Source organism: Prionailurus bengalensis, chromosome A2 (genome assembly GCF_016509475.1).
Source record: "Prionailurus bengalensis isolate Pbe53 chromosome A2, Fcat_Pben_1.1_paternal_pri, whole genome shotgun sequence".
NCBI lineage: Eukaryota > Metazoa > Chordata > Mammalia > Carnivora > Felidae > Prionailurus > Prionailurus bengalensis.
In genome coordinates, this window is record NC_057348.1 from 111676646 (window position 1) to 111697848 (window position 21203).

General features: G+C 37.7%; 1 protein-coding gene across 1 annotated transcript in view; it reads right to left on the reverse strand.

Annotated features, from left to right (window-relative positions):
- Positions 1-13216: 13216 nt before the first annotated feature.
- Positions 13217-21203, reverse strand: part of POLR1F (RNA polymerase I subunit F) — a 30319-nt gene continuing 22332 nt past the window's right edge. Inside the window, exons 2-4 of the mRNA XM_043589053.1 lie at positions 17754-17895; positions 14661-14869; positions 13217-13793 (exon numbers count right to left, since the gene is read on the reverse strand). Of these exons, the coding sequence (XP_043444988.1) occupies positions 13397-13793; positions 14661-14869; positions 17754-17895 (748 nt within the window). The 3' untranslated portion in view covers positions 13217-13396. The remainder of the gene's footprint in view (positions 13794-14660; positions 14870-17753; positions 17896-21203) is intronic.

The following is a 21203-nucleotide window of genomic DNA, read 5'->3' on the forward strand; positions in this document are numbered from 1 at the left end:
GTAACAAATTGATAAGAATCCGTTAAATTCGCAATCACGTTGGCTTTATTCCACCCCCCCCCCCCCGCCATGGGTTAGCCACTGTCATTTAACATGCCAGTATTAAAAGTAATAAATAAAAACTTGGGTGTAAATATCTGAGAACACTAGGCACTGAGGACTGTATTATTTCAGGATTCATATGCATGAATAGTAACAGACAAAATATATCTTGTGATACCTATAAGAATCTTCTTTAACTGGTGATCTGGCCTACAGTCTGTCAGAAAGACATTAGAATTAACAAAATACAGTGGGATGCAGAATTAGCAGGAATTTCTTTCATGTATTAGACACACTGTGTTTAGATTTCTTTCTTTTCTAATCATAAATCTCTAGGTAATTTTACTTACTAACACACTAATTTTAAATTATGAATCATGGTCCTCTTTCATGGATCTATTACCTTGTATTTTCAACTGTTTACAAGACAAAAATGGGTAAGGTATTTCATTCGTCCTGGTTTTCCTTTGGGTCAGTATGTACCAGAGCATTTTCTATTTATGTCAAGTGAATGTGGAACTAGTTACCTACAACTATACACACTGCAGCTTATTTGCTATTGAACTCTTGGCTGCAAATTGGTATTTGCTGATTCTGCTTCTATTCTTAATTATTCCAATTTTATAACTTACTAAATATTTACCCTACTATAAAATTTTAAAATTCAAGTTACCAAAATAATGTAAGTAAGTGGGAACAGGTTTATCAGTCTAATGCCTGAGGAAAGGCAACTGGGCTTTAAGATGATCCAGTGTACTAAATATTTATATGAAAGAAGACAAAACATAACATGAAGTTATTTACTGCTGCCAGGACAGAGGTTTGAGAGAGAAAACAGTTTAGACCAAATATTTGAACATCTTTGTTTTTAGTAAGGAGAGCCAATAATACACTGAGTTCAACATTTATTACATTTTCCATGAATTACTCGAAAGAAATGCCAAAAAACGTCAGATCATGTACAGAGGTATCCATTACATTTTAGTTTTGTTCTCACTGAACAGTATATTAAGACTATTTTTAAAGTGATTTGTGTACTTGCAAAAAGATATATTTTCTTTTCAGTGACTAAAGAATATTTTTAAAAAACTGACCATTGGACTCCAAAGAAAATCTCAATTTCCACAAGTAGAAATCAGAGCTTAACTTTGAAGGCCACAGTGCAAAAAACAGCTAGAAACTTGGGGCAGCGCGGGGGGGGGGGGGGGGGGGGGGGGGGGGGGGGGGGGGGGGGGGGGGGGGGGAGAAAAAAACTAACAATAAACATCATCAACACAGAAACTCTTAGAAATTTTAACAATACCCGTCTACATAAATCTTGGATCAAATAATTCAGAGATATGTAGGTGTTAACGAACAGTAAGAATAGTACATATGTATCATCTCGGATACATAACGAGAGTGAAATCACAGGAAGATTTTAGGGTCAGATACTTCCATTAAAAAAGGATTAAGTTTGAAATTAAATAGGAACTAAGAATCTAAGGACCCAAGAAAACAAAAAGGAGACTGAAACACAGGATTTAGAAAAGACAAAACAGAAACTGGAAAATTTGGTAAATAAAACCAGTGGTAATTTAAGAAGGCAAATAACATACACAAGACTTTGGCATATCTTGCCTCACAGAAGCCTAGTGTATAAAATTATTTTATTTTTTAAATCTTCCATCAAGACTTTTATTTTTATTTTTCTGAAAGTGTGGTGAAGTTTTGGTATCCTGTGGATTTTTTTTTAATTGAAGTATAATTAACATACAGTGCTATATTAGTTTCAGGTATACAATATAATGGTTTAACAATTCTATACATTACTCAGTGCTCATCATGATAAGAGTATTCTTAATCCCATTTATGTATTTCACTTATCCCCTCACCCACTAACTCTCTGACAGCCACCAGTTCTCTGTATTTGAGTCTAATTTTTTTGTCCCTTTTTTTTTCTGTTGTTTCCTAAATTCCACATGATTGAAATCATATGGTGTTTTCCCTAGTGTTTTATTTCACTTAGCATCATACCCTTTATGTTGTTGGAAATGGCAAGATCTCATTGTTTTTTAAGGATGAGTATAATTCTAATGTATGTGCATACCACTTCTTTATCCATTCATATATTATTGGACACTTGGGTTGCTTCCACATTTTGGTTACTGTAAATAATACTGTAATAAACATGGTGCATATATCTTTTCATATTAGTGTTTTCTTTGGATAAATACATAATAGAATTACTGGATCATATGGCAATTCTATTTTTAATTATTTGAGAAATTTCCATACAGTTTCCACAGTGGCTGCACCAGTTTGCATTCCCACAATAGTCCACCAGGCTTTCTTTGTCTCCACATTCTCACCAACATTTGTTCCTTGTTTTTTATTTTCACCATTATGACCAGTGTAATACCTCACTGTGGTTTTGATTTCCATTTCCCAGATGACTAGTGATGTTGAGCATCTTTCCATGAGTCTGTTGGCCAGCCATCTATGTCTTTGGAAAAATGTCTATTCAGCTCTGCCCATTTTTTAATCAGATTTTTTTTCCTTAGCATTGAGTGAGTTCTTTAAATATTTTGGATATTAACTCCGTATCTGTTATATTATTTGCAAATAGCTCCTCCCATGCATAGCTTGCCTTTTTGTTTCATTGATGGCTTCTTTCACTGTGCAAAAGCCTTTCATTTTCACATAGTCCCACTAGTCCAATTTTGCTTTGTTTCCCTTGCCTGAAGAGACATCCCTAGAAAAATGTTGATATGGCCAACATCAAAAATCACTGACTGTGTTTTCTTACAGGAGTTTTACGGCTTTAGGTCTCACATTTGAGTCATTTTTGTGTATGGTTTAAGAAAGTGGTTCAGTTTCATTTGTTCGTATGTAGCTCTCCAGTTTTCTCAGCACTGTTTGTTGAAGAGACTGTCTTTTCCTCATTGTATACTCTTGGCTTCTTTGACACGTATTACTTGACCATGTAAGCATGAGGTTATTACTGGGCTCCCTGTTCTGCTCTGTTGATCTAAATGTATATTTTTATGCCAGCACTATACTGTTTTAATACACCTTTGTATATCTTGAAATCTGGGATTTTGACAACTCCAGGTTCTTCTTTCTCAAGATTTCTTTGGCTGTACAGAGACTTTGTTGTTTTATACAAATCTTAGGATTATTTGTTGTAGCTCTCTGAAAAATGTTGCATTTTGTTAGGGATTGCATTAAATCTGTAGATTGTTCTGGGTAGTATGGACATTTTAAAAGGCGAAAGATTTATACGATCTGAAGAGAAACCAGAGTATTATGGACATTTTAACAATACTGGTCCTTCCAGTCCATGAGCATGGAATAGCTTGTGTCATCTTCAGTTGCTTTTATGAAAATTTTATAGTTTTTGGAGTACAACTCTTTCACCTCCTGGGTATTCCTAGATATTGTATTATTTTGGTGCAATTGTAAATGAGATTTTAATTCCTCTTTCTGCTACTTCACTAGTGGTGTATAGACATGCAACAGATTTCTGTATATTAATTTTGTATCCTGTGACTTTACGGAATGAATTTATCAATTCTGGTAGTTTTTCACTATTTAGAATTTTCTATATAATGTATCATATAATCTGCAAGTAGTGAAAGTTTTACTTCTTCCTTGCCAGTTTGGATGCCTTTTCTTCTTATCTGAAGCTGTGGCTAGGATTTCCAGTACTGTGTTGAACAGAAATGGTTTAAGTGTACATTCTTATCTTGTTCTTGATCTTAGAGGAAAAGCTCTCAGGTTTTCACCATTCAGTATGATGGTAGCTATATGTTTTTCATATATGGCCTTTATTACATTGAGGTTTGCTCTCTCTAAACTTACACTGTTGAGAGTTCTTATTAATGGATGTTGCATTTGTCAAATGATTTTTCTGCATCTATTGAGATAATCATATCGTATTTATCCTTCCTTTCCTTTTTTTTTTAAGTTTTTATTTTGAAAGGGGGAGGGGGAGGGAGGGAGGGAGGGACAGAGGGTAGAAGAGAGAGAGATTGCCAAGCAGGCTCTGCACTGTCAGCACAGAGCCTAATGTGGAGCTCCAACTTGGAAAACCACAAGATCATGACTTGAGCTGAAGTCAGATGCTTAACTGACTGAACCACCCAGCTGCCCCTATCCTTTCCTAATGTGAGGTATCACATTGACTGATTTGCAATCCTGGAATAAATCCCTCTTGATTGTGGTGAATGATTTTTTTTTTTTTAATGTACTGTTGGATTTGGTTTGCTAATACTTTGTTGAGTACTTTTGATTTTGGTTATCAGAAATATTAGCCTTTATTTATTTATTTATTTTTTTGAGGTGTCTTTTATCTAGTTTTGGTATCATGGTATTTATTATTGGCCTCATAGAATGAATTTGGAAGCTTTCCTTCCTCCTTTATTTTTTGGGGTGGGTTTAGAATAGGTATTAACTCTTCTTTAAATGTTTGATACATTTCACCTGAGAAGCCATATGGTCCTGGACTCTTGCTTTCTTGGGAGTTTTTTGATTACTGATTCACTTTCATTGCTAGTAGTCTGTCTATTCAAATTTTTTTATTCCTCATTGTTTTGGAAAGTTAAATGTTTCTAAGAATGTATCCATTTCTTCTAGGTTGTCCAATTTCTTGGCATATAATTTTTCATAATAGTCTCTTATAATCCTTTGCATTTCTTTGGTGTCAGTTACTATTTCTTCTCCTTCACTTCTGAATTTGAGTCCTCTCTCCTCTTTTTGGATAAGTCCGGCCAAAGGTTTGTTAATTTTGTTGATCTTTTCAGAGAAGGAGCTCCTGCTGTCATTGATCTTTCTACTGTTTTTTTAAGTTTCTGTGCCATTTATTTCTGCTTTTATCTTTATTATTTCCTTCCTTCTACTGGCTTTGGGCTTTGTTTATTCTTTACCTCTCTCTCTCATAGGTATAAGGTTAGGTTGTTGGGACTTTTTCTTGAGGTAGGCCTATGTTCTAAACTTGCCTCTTAGAACCACTTTTGCTGCATACCAAAGGTTTTAAACAGCTGTGTTTTCATTTTCATTTGTCTTCATGTATTTTTTTTTCATTTCCTCTTTGATTTTGTAGTTGACTCATTGATTATTTAGTAGCATGTTATTTAAACTCCATGCTATTTGTGTTCTTTGCAGATTATTTTCTTGTGATTGAACTCTAGTTTCATGCCACTGTGGTCAGAAAAGTTACATGTTATCATTTGAATCTTTTAAAAATTTGCTGATATTTGTGATCTAACATGGAACCTATTCTGGAGAATGTTTCATGTGCACTTGAAAAAAAATGTGTATTCTGTTGTTTTATTTTTTAATGTTTATTCATTCTGAGAGAGATGATGAGTAGAGGATGGGCAAAGAGAGAGGAGAGAGAATCCCAAGTAGGCTCCATGCTGACAGCAAGGAGCCCAGCATGGGGCATCCCACAAACTGTGAGATCATGACCTGAACCAAAATTAAGAGTTGGACACTTAATAGATTGAGTACCCCTCTACTGTTTTAAGAATGTAATGATCTGAATATATCTGTTAAATTCATCTGGTCCAGTCGGCATTCAAAGCTGCTGTTACCCTGTTGATTTTCTGTTTAGATCATATGTTTGTTGATTTAAGTGTGGTGTTAAAGTCCCCTATTATTATTGTATTAATGATTAGTTCCTTTATGTTTGTTACTGTTTTATTTGCTTGGGTCATCCCATATTAAGTGCATATTTACAATTATTATACCTTCCTGTTGTGTTGTCCTCTTTATTATATTGTGTCCATTGTCTTTTATTACAGTCTTTGTTTTAAAGTCTATTTTGTCTAAGTATTGCCACTCTGGCTTTCTTTTGACATCCATTTGTATGATAGATGCTTTTCCATTCCCTCTTGGAATCTGCAGGTGTCTTTAGGTATAAAATGAGTTTGCTGTAGGCAGCAAGTAGATGGGTCTTACTTTTTAATACACTGTGTCATTTTCTTACCTGTTTTGTGGTGGTTTCTGAAGATTTTCTCTGAAACTTTCTTATCTTTCTTTCATGGTTTGCTGGTTTGCTCTAGTGATATATTTGGATTTCTTTATTCTTTGCATGTGTGTTAGTGGTTTTGATATATGGTTACCATTATATGTGTATATAACCTCTTCTGTATATAGCAATCTATATTAAGTTGATGGTCATTTAAGTTTAAACCCATTCTTTACTCCCCACCTATTAGATACATGTTGTCATATTCCACATTCTTTTATTTTGAGACTTTCTTAACCGATTTTTTATAGAAATAAGAATTTTTACTGCTCTTGTTCCTGCCTTCATGCTGTCATTTTTGGTCTTTGCTTTCCACTCACAGTCCCCTTTAGTATTTCTTGGAGGGCTGGTTTAGTGGTCTTGAATGCCGTTAGTTTTTGTCTGAGAAACTCTTTATGTCTCCTTGTATTCTGAATGATAGCCTTGCTGGCTAGCATATTCTTGGCTCCAGATTTCTTCCTTTCAGCACTCTGAATATATCGTGCTAGTCCTTTATAGCTTGAAGTGTCTGCTGAAACATCCACTGATAGCCTTATGGGGTGTCTGTTGTATGTAACTCAGTCCAGTGAGTATCCTTAGGATTATTGCTTAAATACTCCCTCAGGCACGTTACTTCTGTTTCACTTTGATCGCTGGCTGTGGCTTTATCCCGTTCTTTCACTTGGGACACATTTCTCGGTCTTCTCACTTTGCCTAAGTCTCTGTGCCTGTTTTTGTGTGTTAAGAAAGTCAGCTATGTCTCCTGTTCCTGAGGGTAATGGCCTTATGAAGAAGAGGTCCTACAGTGTCCTGCTGTGTAGTGTCTCCTGTTCCCCAGGGCCTGGTGCTTCTGAGTGTCTCCAACGTGGGCTGTGTGTGCTCTGCTGTTTTTTCTTGGCTGCTTTATTTGTCATGCCAGTCTGCAGAGGCTGTCTTTGCCTGTTGTGGGCAGTGTTTGGTCTCTGGTCTGAATGTGGTACATTGTAACTAGGTGGACTCTGCTCTGCCAACAGAACTGAGGTCCTGCAAAACTCTTGGGTCAGGAAATGTGGTGTTGGCAGAGGTTTGGACCAGTCCTCTGGGGAAGGCGGCCTGCCCTGCTGGGACTGAGGCATGTGTGATTGGGAAGGGCAGTTCAACCAGACCATGGGAAGGCGGGGCTTGGTGTAATCAAGTTTGGTAGCAAGTGTTGGTGCTGTGCTCTTCCCGTAAGTGGACTGTACTTATGCTGAGTGGTAGGAGAGGGAAATGGCACCTGCCAGTTTATTCTCAGAGGGATCTCTCTATTAATGCCTCTCTGGGACACACTGTGATATAAGCAAATAAACTCCCTACTGTGTGCCCCAGGTACTCTTTGGATCACTGTTTCCATACTGTAGGTCTGTGGACTGTCTGTCCTGCCTTCTCTCCAAGAGCAGTACACTGCCCTCTGGGCTCTGTCCAAGTAAAGCCACTGACCTTTAGAACTCCAGGCTTTAAGCCCTGCCTATTGCAAGAAGTCAGGAAATTCAGCCCCTTAGAGGCTTTCCAAACGAATTGCTATGGGGCTTCCTCTTCTTGGTGTACTCCCCTGTATGCTAGTTTGTCTCCCCCACCCCCTTCCCTGTGACTGTAACTCCCTTCCCACTGCAGTGGCCACGATCCATTTCTCTTCCAAACCACATCTCTGTATGTCCTTATTTGCTACCTTCTTCGGTGAGGCCTCTTGTCTACCTTTAGTTATGGAGCTTGTTTTACCAATCTTCAGGTCAGTTTCTGGGGTATTTATGATGATGTGATAGTTACCTAGTTGTATTCTTGGCAAGAGGTGAGCCTGGGGTCCTTTCTCTACTGCCATCTGCTCTCCTGGATTCCTTTTCTTTGCGCATGTGTTACAGGTTTTCAATTTTGGTTACCATTAGGTTCATAGATATCTTAGGTGTATAGCAGTCTATATTAAGTTAATGGCTAGCTTACGTTTTAACCCATTCTAAAAGCATTTTTACTTTGATCTCTCACATTTTAGTACGATATCACACTTTTCATCCTCTTATTTTGTGAAACACTTGACTGATTTTCATAGATGATTTTCCTAAGTGCTTTGACCTCCATTCTAGTTTTATAAGAGATTAATATACTCTTGTTTGCATTTATCTGTGAAATTTTTGCTTTCATAATTTTCTTTGATTATGGCTTTTTCTTTCCAAAGAATTCCCTTTAACATTTCTTGTAAGGCTGGTTTATTGATAAATTCCTTTAATTTTTGTTGGTCTGGGAAACTATCTCTCTGTCTGTTCCAATATATAACCTTGCTGAGTAGTGTGTTTTTGGTTGCAGATTTTTTTCTTTTCAGTACTTGGAATATTTCATGGCACTCCCTAGCGTCTAGAGTTTCTGCTGAAAACTTACTGCTAACATTATGGGCTTCCCTTTGTATGTAACTTTCTCATACTTCTTTAAAATTCTCTTTTATCAGTACTTTTTGCCATTTTAATTACTGTCTTGGTGTGTACCTCTGATTGGGGTTCTCTGTGACTCCTGGATCCAGATGTCTTGCTTTCGTCTCCAGATTAGGGAAGTTTTCAGCTATTATTTCTTCAAATTTTACTGCCTATCTCTCTCTCTTTTTCTGAGATCTCTATAATGTAAATGTATTAGGCTTGATGATGTTGCCAAGATCTCTTCATCTCATTTTTTTTTCTTTTTGTTTAGCTTGGTTGCTTTCCATTACTCTCTCTTCCGTATCACTGATCCATTCTGATTCCTGTAGTCTACTATTGATTTATTCTTTCTAGTGTGTGTGTGTGTATACACATCCATCTATCCATCCACCCATCTATCCATCTATCTATTCACTTCTGAGAGACAGAAAAAGCAAGTGGAGGAGGGGCAAAGAGAGAGGGAGAAAGAGAATCCCAATGCTGTCAGCACAGAGCCCAAGGCAGGGCTCACACTCATGAACTGTGAGATAATGACCTGAACCGGTATCAAGAGTTGGATTTTTAAGTGACTGAGCCACCCTGGCACCTCTGGTCTATTTTTAATTTCAGTTATTGAGTTTATCATCTCTGGTTCCTTTTTGTGTTTTCTATCTCTTTGTCAAAGCTCTCAATGAGATCCTCCACTCTCACATCAAGTCCACTGGCTTTTTGACTATTAGGTCAAGTTCTCTATTGGGAATTACTGTCTTCAATTAATTTAGCCCTTTGGCTGTGATTTTTGCACTGTTCTTTCATTTGGTTCATAGTTTCCTTTTGTCTGGTTTTAAGAATTAGGAAGTGAGCTACATCTGCTCTTGAAAGTAGTGGCCTTAGGAAGAAGAGTTCCAGGTATGCCCTATAGTGCAATACCTCCCATTCACCAGGACCAGGTGCTTCAGAGCTATTTCCTATGTGGGCTGTTTGTGCTGTACTGTTGTTGGTGACACACGTTCACCTTCAGTCTAGTCAGTTGCAAGAGGCTACTTTGCCTGTTGGGGGTATAATGGGCAGGGTTTGGACCCTGTACTGTTAAGGGGCTGGTGTGGGGGTCACCATGGTCCTAGAGTTGGGTTGTATCAGTGGTCAGACCAGATGCCTACCCTCAGCTCATCTACCAGGGCTGTAGTCCATGCATAGGCAAAGCATTCTCACTTGCTTATTCCCTTGGAGGCTTCTGTTGATAGGTCGAGGCTTGTGGTGAGGCCCAATGCCTGCTCCCAGTCCTTCTGCTGAGGCTGCAATTCCACTGATAAGCAGGGCATTCTCTGTGCTGCCAGCTGTTAAGAGCTGCTGGGTATGTGGGCACACTGGTGTGTGTGGTTATTTCCCCCTATCCCCAGGGCAGGAGTCACTTTGGAGTGGTGCCAGTTCCTACTGGGGCTGCTTGCAGGGTGTATTGGGACAGGAGCTACTTTGGAGACACCTGCCAAATGGGGTGAGTTGGATGGGGAAAATATGCAGAACATGCAGATGGAGCATGAGATCTTAGCAAGATAGAGTGTGTGTGGGTTCTAACAAGTGTTTGCTATCTGACCTGGGGGTGGGGAGAAATGGTACCTGTCAAATATTTTGTTCTTGGAGGAGTCTTCTAAAGGTCTCTGCCTCTCCAGTACACCTTGAGATCAGCAAATAAATCTTCACGTATATCCTACGCACTTTTTACACTGCTGTTTCTGTGCTGTATCTCAGCCATGTTAGGGGCCTTTATGGGCAGGGACTCAGTTTCCTATGGCCCTCAGGCTCTCCTGGAGTTAAGTATGCTGCTTTTTAAAGTACTCCATGTTATGCCCTGATGATTGTAAAACAAAGTGCCACTGGCTTTCAAAGACACATGTTAAGGGGACTCGTCTTCCTTGTGCAGGTCCCTGGTGCCTCATGTCAGGTCTGATACTCTTGATTCTCCATGCTTGTAGGGGTCTCTCCCATTACTGGTTAAGTCTCACCAAGGGCTTGATTCCCAACCATGTTTCCACCTCTTCTACCCTTTTAGATGTGGCCTCTTCTCTATGATTAACAGTAGGAAGTCTATTCTGCTAGATTTCCGGTCATTTTCTGAATTAGCTGCACTGATGTGGTGTGTGTATTGGGAAAGTTGAGCTTATGATCTTCCACCGTCTTCCTAGAAGTCCGTGTCTATTTTTTTCTTCCACGTTTGTTTATTATTAAGAGACAGAGCATGAGCAGGGGAGGGGCAGAGAGAGAGGGAGACACAGAATCGGAAGCAGGCTCCAGGCTCTAAGCTGTCAGCACAGAGCCCAACGCAGGGCTCAAACTGACAAACCGCAACATCATGACCTGAGCTGAAGTTGGACGCTCAACTGACTGAGCCACCCAGGCGCCCTGCCCCGTGTCTATTTTTAATTTTGAGAAACCTTCATAAAATTTCCACAATGGCTACACCAGTTTGCATTCCCAAAATAGTGCACCAGCATTCCCTTTTCTCCACATCCTCACCAACACTTGTTGGTGTCTTTTTTTGTTTCTTGTCTTTTTTATTCTAACCAGTGTAAGGTGATGTCTCATAGTTTTGATTTGCATTTCCCTGATGATTACTGATGTTGAGCATCTTTTCATGTGTCTGTTGGCCATCTATATGTCTCCTTTGGAAAAATGTCTATTCAGGTCTTCTGCCCATTTTTTATTTATATATTTTGGATATTAACTCCTAATTAGATGTATCACTTGCAAATACCTTCTCCCATGCAGTAGCTTGCCTTGTTTTATTGATGGTTTCCTTTGCTTTACAAAAGCCTTTCATTTTCCTGTAGTCTGACTGGTTTTATTTTGCTTATTTCCCTTGCCTGAGGAGGCATCCCTAGAAAACTGTTGCTATGAACAATTATCAAAAATTAGTGCCTGTGTTTTCTTCCAGAAATTTTATGGTTTTAGGTCCCAAATTGTTGTATGGTATAAGACAGTGAGGACTTCAGTACTATGTTGAATAGAAGTGGTGAAAGGGGACATCCTTGTTCCTGATCTTAGAGGGGAAAAAAAACCTCAATCTTTCACCAATAAGTATGATGTTAGCTGTGTGTTTTTCATAGATGGTCTTTATTATGTTGAGGTATGTAGCCTCTAAACCTACAATGTTAAAAGAGTTTTTATTATGAAGTGATATTTCTGCCTCCACTGAGAAGATCATATGGTTTTTATCCTTTCTCTTAATGTGATGTATAATGTGACTGACTTGCATATATTGGAACACACTTACATCCCTGGAATAAATCCCTTGATTGTGGTGAATGATTTGTTTTAATGTATTAGATTTTTTTTTTGACAATATTTTGTTGAGAATTACCCTGACACCAAAATCATATAAAGACACTACCAAAAACAACAAAAAGAACTATAGACCAGTATCTCTGATGACCCTAAATGCAAAAATCCTAAACAAAATAGCTTCACCTACAATTTTTAATCTTCTAGCCAGAAAATGAAAAAAAGCTAGATATAACATTTATTTAACACACTATACCAAAAATAGAATTTCACCAATACAAAACTGAGATAATTTACATTCTTTGTACATCTTCAAAATCTTGTATTTTATACTGATAGCAGGTCAATTTGCATTAGCCATATTTTAAGGGCTCAATACCCACACTAAACTGTAAAAAAAGAAATTGGCCTGGTCCATTGTCTGGTCTTCTTAATTTAATTAAGAACAAGCGTGTGAACGTATGCTACTCTCCAAACTCTGTATTCTATTACTATAGATTTGGATCAAGATACACTTTGTGCAGAATTTATATATTAGTAAAATTTAATAGTGTGAGAACAGTACTATATCTGATATTAGAAAAATGGCAACAAAATGGTTGCCACTTGAAATTCGTTTCAACCATTCATCCATTTACAGATATTAACACAATTAACATTCAGTAGACACTCTTGTTTTTAATACTTCCCAGAATTACTGCCTTTCTGTATTTTACTTATATATATTGTGCATGTGTGCATCTGTTTCTATGACACTACATAAGGGAAGGAACTACAGTCATTATACATCTGTTCCTTAGTAGAATGTTTTACACACAGCAAAGTGGTCAGGTACTGTTCAATCAATGAATGTGGCCATGCAATGATTATCAGTCTGAACCAGCTTGTCATTTCATCAGTGTTTTCCAGTAGTTAAGACACAGTCCACATTTCGCAGTGCAATTTTCTCTTAAGAATCATTTTTAATACCTTAACCCAATTATTATAAAGTAGTTGAGAAATTTCCTACTAGTAAGAATGACATTTACAGCTGAGGCACACATAAACAAGTACAAGAGAAGAGCCCTCTACATCAACCTCTTATACAAAAAAAAAAAAAAAAAAAAACAAAACAGAAACAAAAACCAACATACATCTGGAAGGGAAGAACAGTGAACAATGTTTCCTACCACTGTCAATAGTAGCATGGTTCTAATGAGCTCTGGAGACTTCAGAGCTCCTTTGGCAAACCATTCTAAATTGAACCATAGAAATCTCGTAGTAGCCAGAGAAAAGAAAATCTAAAAATCTCATATAATATTATGACTGAAGGCCAAACCTACTAAAAAATACACAAGCTCAAAACCATTTGGTAATGATACAAATGACTCTATTACAAAGTCCTTTACCAGTCTTCAGATGACAGAAATAATTTTATGTAGCATGTAAAAACTGGAAAAATGCAAGACTTGAGAGAGGTCTTATCCTCTTATTCTGTATACAATAAAATGGCAGTTTGATAATATTGGTATTTCCCAAAGTAATTACCACTTTAATAATTTTAGCACCAAAAATTCCTACTAATGAAATGTTTCCTGTTTTGCAGACTACTGGAATACACAAGCATTTCATATGATTCCCACATTTATTCGTCTACTGTATGTAAATCAATCTTCAAAAAACTGAGTAAAATGCACTAAAGGAATTACTTTTCCCTTTTCTTTTTAGATGACTGTTCCAAAAGTGGGGTAAATTCAGCTTCCTCACTGTGTTTTCTTTTCTTTTTTCTCTTTTTATGGTCACTCTGGTAACCACTGGAGTCACTACCTTGGAAAACAGGATCCTGGTCTTCCTGGTGCTTTTTCTTCTTCTTCTTCTTTGGCTCTTCGTTCTGGAAGCCATTCGTATTATTTATCTGCAGGTTTGTCTCTTCTTTCACAGTGACATCTGCAAAATCTGCTAGTTCTCTGTTATCACTCTCCACTTCATATGGCTCTGGGTCTGTCTTCTTTTTCTTTTTCTTCTTCAGAGGTTTTTCTACAATTTCTTCAGTGCCAGTTTCTGTTACTTCTTCAGAAACTGTAGAGCACTTGGTTTGTAAACTAAAATAACAGTTAAAAAAAATTACAGAGCAATAAACAAATAAAATGAGATCAAGAATATACCAAATGTTAATCTTTCTTCTAAATAATGACAGTAGTACAAGATACAGAAGTATGGCATAAATATCAAATATTCTATTCTGTTATCCCTCAGCTCATTAAAATGTCTTGGAAAAAATTTTTCCAAAGTCCTTCCAGACTGTTTTCATACATAAAAATGACATAAAAAATTTTTATCAAAATGTACCTTATAAATTTTGTTTTGATTCAAAAAAATTTGCTCACTGTGCATGAAACATCACAATACTCAGGCTTAGTAGCCAAACAACTGACGAGTGATTAAAAAAAAAAAAAATACACGTGTACTGTCTACCAAAATTAATGGAGTTTCCCATCTATGAATCCTTGTTTCAAATTATTCATTTCTTTCAAAGAAAACAAAAACCAAGGATCAGTGAAGTAGCCCTCTCTACTGGATGCAGAGTCCCATCCAGTAGCACTAGCTACATCTAATTAAGTAATTTCAATGAGCTAACAGAAAAATACAGAAATTATCTACCTGGCATAGTGACATTAAGCAAAGATGATTAAGCTTTTAGCAGTTTCAAGCTCAAGGATCAACTTTTTAAAAAATTAACCAAACTAGAAAATAGGAAGATTGAGTTAGTAAACTACAGACCCATTAGCTAGAAGTGCAGACCTTTGGAATATTCAAAACGCTGTCAAAGCACTTAAGATTCCAATTTACATTGACTTTATGGCATATTCTAAAAAAATTACTTTCCGAAAGAGGGGCTTATGTTCTCTAAATTCAGAATTAAACAGAAATGACTACCAAAATTAAAATAAATGTGATTAGGAACTGACCTAGAGGTATTTAATTTTCCCCGAATGCAGAATACTCCAGCAGCATCTGAGTCCAAACGAAATACTTCAAATTCTAGTTCATCACCCACATTTATCTCTAGGATCTGCCACTGCTCAGCTGGCATCTGCTCAGGTTTAGGGATGGAGGCATTGAAACACCCATGTACTAAACAGCCAATGTGGCTAGAAGACACTTTATTAACTGTACCCTGGGAAGAAAGAAAAAAAAGAGAAAAAGCATCAAGCTATCTAAAGAGTTTAAAAGGTAAATAAAACTTTATAAGCTTCAAAATGATCTTAGAAAACACTGAAATAATGGAATAATTTCATATGGAAAAAGATTTTCAATTAAAATTTACATGTTATACTAAACCATTTTAAAACACTGTAGAGTTTTTAGAAGGCTGGAACTTTGGTAAACTGCATGCATATCAATTGCCTAACTGGATAAACAACTAACTCTTCCCACCTCTAAAAAAAAAACAAAACAAAACAACCTACCTCAGCTCCTGCTACAGGACTCCCTGGGGAGTAGATTATAACCATATTGAAACCAAGCAGAAAATACTGTTTGATATTACCTAAATGTGAAAAGACCTCAAGGCAGGAAGCATATGTTTTTTTATAACTAGGAGCCACATTATATTTCCATAAACAGTCTGAATTTCAAAGCTTAAAAAGCATTGTTGGAAGGCATGGTCACTTAAGTGCCTGACTTCGGCTCAGGTCATGATTTCAAGGTTTGTGGGTTCCAGCCCCGCATCAGGCTCTGTGCTGATAACTGGGAGTCTGGAGCCTGCTTTGGATTCTGTGTCTCCATCTCTCTCTACCCTTCCCCCATTCACATTCTGTCTCTCTCAGAAATAAACTTAAAAAAAATTATTTAACAATTAACTTTAGTAGGATATAATAAGCACTGTATTTGAAGACAACTTATCCTTCATCAGATCTTGAACATGGCTACTCTGAATCACAAAAACATTTTTAGAAGCTTTAAAGCTAAAAAGTATGAAGTTTATAAACAGAACTACTAAACCTCTGTAACACAAAAGTCCAGCTAAAAATGGGCAAAGCACTTAAAGAGGCCTTTCTTATTGAAACACAAGAAGAATCTCACGAAGGAAAACGCAAATTAAGGAGAACCTAGTATTATCCATCAGTTTAATTAAAAGACTAACAGATGCTGGCAAGGACACAGAGCAACTAATAGTGTTGAATGTTTAATTTTATGAAAAACAGGCTAATTCCTCAAACACCTACCCTCTGACTTAGCAATACAGCTTCCAGTTCCTACCTAGGAGAAATGAAAATACACATTCACACAGCTTCATTCATAATAGCTCCAGACTGGAAACCAAAATGTCCATCAATGAAGATGAACAATCAAATTGTAATACATTCACATAACCGAATTCTATGAACAAAAAGGAATAAAACTACCAATACACCATCAAACAGCATGGATGAAGTGTAAAAACATGTTGAACAAAAGAGGTCAGATTTTCATCAGAGTGTATAATGAAAATTTCCACTAATATAAAATGAGAAGCTTAAGCAAAACTAATGTATGATAAACAGAAGCAGAATAGTGGTTGGATCTAGAAGAGAGGATTGACCAGGAAAGGGCATGACGGTCATTCTCAAAACTGAACACTATGATCTATGCATTTTGTTGTATATAATTTAGATCTCTTATTGTATGTAAATTATACCACGTTTAAAATTAAAAATTGGAAAAAACTGCCCAGATGTATTTGAAGACTGGATCTCATTGTGGGTAATAGAGTAAAAGGAATAATTTTATTCTTAGTTTCATACTTTCTGTACAGTATGTTACTTCCATGTTTATATCTATGGTAACTTACACAAAGCAGATGAGTTAAGTGTCGGAATTTTTTTAAGTACATATCTGCCAACTTTAATAGTATGGAGGCTAGCTGTATAACCCAACTTTGGCAGGCCCAGGATACTATTTCTACCAGTTTAACCGACACTGTAAAATTTTTTTTAAATTAGAAATGCCTTGTAGAATTTGTCAGTGAAATTTGATCAGTATATTCATTAACAATAAAGGTTAATCTTATAAGAACCATTAATAAAAAATTTTATAGGAAGTGCTTAAAGAAAAAAACATACAAACATGTATGGATACACACACACACACACACACACATCAACAAATACACTCAAAACTGCTGGTAGAAGACAGTCAATTTCACATCCATCTGTATATCTAGATTGTCTTAAAAAACCTTCCCAACAGGGCCTTCATTACCATGGCACCTGATGGGTGCCCTAACCTCATTGTTCATTCACTTTCATTACCTGCCTGGTCCCACAACTATTTGAATTTTCAACTCCTATTTGAAACACTACACGGTTTGAATCTTGTAAATATTTTTTTAATGTTTATTTGAGACAGAGAGGGGGAGAGAGAGAGAGTGCGTGCACATGAGCGGGGGAGGGGCAGAAAGAGAGAGAAGCAGGCCCCAGGCTCTGACCTGTCAGCACAGTCTGACATGGGACTCAAACTCACAAACTGTGAGATCATGACCTGAGCTGCATTAGGAAGCTCAACTGACAGAGCCATCCAGGAGCCCCTAGCCCCAGTTTAAATCCTTTATAAAGAAACTATTGGTATGTATCACTTAAGATCGTTCTGGTGCTATACAAAGAAGAGAATAAATTGTATGACACACATACTCTGCATATACAGGTGAGTTCTAGAAGAATGGAGTTTAAAAACTTACCAAGGTTGAATTGACTTTTTTTCTTTGAAAATAATTTTTAGGGGTGTCTAGGTGGCTTAGTCAGTTAAGTATCTGACTTGGGCTCACGGCATGATCTCACAGTTCATCAGTTAGAGCTCCATGTTGGGCTCTCTGCTGTCAGCGCAGAGCCTGCTTTAGATCCTCTGCCCCCCTCTCTCTGCCCCTCCCCTGCTTTCTCTTTCAAAAATAAACATTTTAAAAAATAACTTTTAGCTACCCACAATAGCAAGCCATTTACTTCTCGAGGTGTATAGTCTTAAAAATCTTCCAAATTATATCATTATACAACTATACAAAGAAAGCTTTAAATATATATACATACCATAAGCTTTTGCCCTGGTTCAGGGCAGAAAATAACAAAATCTGCTTCAATGTTAAGATGAATGTGTCCTTGATCATCATAAATATCTCCCAGTTCACCTACCATTTTGATGTTATCATATGCAATGGGGACACCTAAAAGGCTGTTAAAAAAAAAAAAAAGATATGTTTTATCCTCTTTCAAAATAGTCCAATGTCCTGATTAAACTGGCCGAGTCCAAAAATTATACATCTATCTCTTAAATATAAGCACACATGCCAAAATACAATAGCATTATCATTAGTCCATAATGACTTGAGTAATTCAACTTGACCAAAAGCTTCCAATATACTAAATTTAAAAGGATTATTCAACATAAGTACCCAACAAAATGTCCAATTATGCATGAGCATGTTGACCTTTCTTCTCTAATAGCTATGCACTGGAATTACAGTCATTCTCCAATGAGAGAAAGAAAAAAAAAATGAGAGAAAAATGTCTCTAATTTCTGAGCATACCTGAATGAAGGCAATTTTGGTATTACCCACCATTACTAGATTTCTGTACTAGACGGCCCATAGCAAGATCAGTATTAAAGGTGAAGGCCCTGAATATTAAAGCCAATGACTTACGGGAGAAAAATCCTCAAATTATAACTGTTAATAGTAAATAGAAACGTTATAAATACAACTACATATTTCATTTATTAGGAACTGAGTGGCTCAAGCAGTAAGGCTCTGACTCCTGACTTTGGCTCAGGTCATGATCTTAAAGTGAAGAAATCAAGCTCCACATCAGGCTCACACTGGGCATGAAGCCTGCTTAAGATTCTCTTTCCCAATCCCTCTGTCCCTACTCTGCTTGTGCACTTGTGTATATGCATGCATGCACACGCTCATTCTCTCTCAAAAACAAAACTGATTTTGCCAACTTAGTCTACATAGTATGAAAGGATTAGGGGACAACTACTATTTCAAAAGGTCATTTCCAAGTACTTAAGGAATTTTAACTACTAAAGAGCAAAACCTGGTGACTTCACTAGCACACCCACTACTTACGAAAACTTCACTGACTCCCCAGGAAAGGCTTAAATCACTCCTCTTCCACTCCTAGAAGACGCCATGGCACAGCATCGCATCCTAAGTGTGCTTGATCTCGGTTTACTGACTCTAGCTCTGTGTATGTTTGCATTCCACACACTACTCAAAAACCCTTGAGAAGACAGAACACTTTGTAGAACTCTACTAAATTCCTAAAAGTATTCACATAGTATGAGAGAAAGAATTTACCCCAATAGCTATTGCTTAATAAAACAGCCAGGAGCCACTGGAAAGGAACTTTAGTAACTATCAAATCAAGAAGATCCTAAATTTAGAGATTTACTCCAGGAAGCCCTTTTTGAACTGTTAATTTCTCAATGTGTTTTCCCAAGCAAGAACTACACCATCACAGAAACCCAGAACTCCACCAGACTGGTCAATGAGGAAACAAACCTATTTATAAATAGCTGGACACAAAATCTCATTCTAAATATATATATGTATACATATACACATACATAAATACATACGTATCAGCATAAAATCATGTTTGCATGGTTTCAATATACATAAAAATTTCCAGGAAGGACACCTGGGTCAATCTGTTGGTTAAGCGTCCAACTCTTGGTTTTCACTCAGGTCATGATCTTACGGTTCTTGAGTTCAAGCCACGAGTCGGGCTCTACACTGCTGTAGACCCTACCTGGGATTCTCTCTCTGCCCCTTCCTGCTCGCTCACTCTCTCAAAATAAATAAAATTAAAATTCAAGGGTAGATTATTAAGTATGGAAGTATGGAAGTATTAAGCATTACTGAGAAGTACTCCTTACTTCAGAAAAGCATTTTGCCATTGGAGACACTGTATGTGTTCTCTGAGTTGTCAATTCAAAACCCCTGCATCAATCTACCTTTCTAGACACATTCATGATTCTAGGTATCAGTGCATATGTCATCCAACTATTTCAGTCTTCCCAGGTAGTCATGCTTGAGTATTCTCACACGGAAGTATATTGTATTGTATTGTATTACAGCACTTACGGATTTTTGTTTTTTTTCCAAATGTGTAAGTAGCTTGTATTACCTTTAAGTTTCAATTCACAATAAAGATGTGTTTTCATGATAGTAAAGGTAGTACTGCAAAATATTTCCCATCAGAAAGAGCTATTGGGTTATGTAGGGTTCAAAATTGGTAACTAGGGAATGTAACCATAGAGCCCTAAACCCAAATAGATTTGTGTAAATCCATCAAACCCAAGAAACCCTTTATTGACATCAAATTGTCTTCCAAATAAAATACTAAAACAGTGATTACTAAATATAGGTTTTATCTACTTTTGTCTTGAGAAAGTAAATTTGGATTTGTTCATAAAGATGTTTTATGCTTATTAAAAGACTGTACCATCAAGTGGGACTGACCTTGAGAGGGAGTGCCTCCACGGGCACAGAGAGGGGAAAGGAGAGGACCCTGCCCCAGGCACTCCAGGTTGAGAGGTTGCCCTGAGAAGACAAATCCCTGTAACATTTGGCTTTGAAAACCAGAGGTCCAGAAGCTTCTCCAGTTTTGTCCCCTCCCCACCTCCACAATCAGAAGGGCTTCACACCTTGAACCCTGAAAATCAACAGGCTCAATAGATTAAGAGGCCAGAGGGTAACAGAAAACTGAGTCTCTGCCTTAAAGTACAGCACAACAAACAGCTCCACTTAGATACAGCACAGAAGCAACAGTTTGAAAAATGCCGCGGGTGTACAGGAAAGAGATTTAATGGTCTCAGAGCATGTGCTGGAGAGGCAGGGAAATCTGAGAGATTTCTCCAAGAACAAAAGAACTAATGGGTGCTATTTCCCTCCCCCCCTCCCCATCCCCAGCCTAAATACACGGACACCTGTGGGAACAAGCACACTGGAATGATCACCTAACCTGCGAAAAGTGCACCCCAGCCACATACTTCCGTGAATACACTCCCTTCAACCCTCTGCCTGGGCAGAAGTTTTCCCAGGCTGCTTCAGCTCCATTCCACAGCAGCCCAGTGCAGACCCTGCGGGCACGATGTGCAGCACACCCAGCCCCTATGTTCTCCTGTAGACCTTGGATGAGCCTATCCCAAGCAGTGCGGCAAGCCTTGTGGTGTGCAAGCAGCCCCAATAGGGGCGAGCACCACTCCAAAGTGACTCTTACCCCTGAGAGAGGGAAGTAACAGCACACCTCAGTCCAACTACAGCCCCAGCAGTAGGCTGGTCAGACACCTGGCTGAACTGCAGGCCTAGCCCACCAACAAGTTTCTCTAGTGACAACATGCAGAAAGCACCCTTGAGTTTGGAGCTACCATAGCTCTGGCAAATGCCTGTTCTGGTTCACTTTAAACCCAAGATAGCCCCAGACCGGTCCACTAAAAACACAAGGACCAAACCTTGCCCACAACAGCAAAGAGAC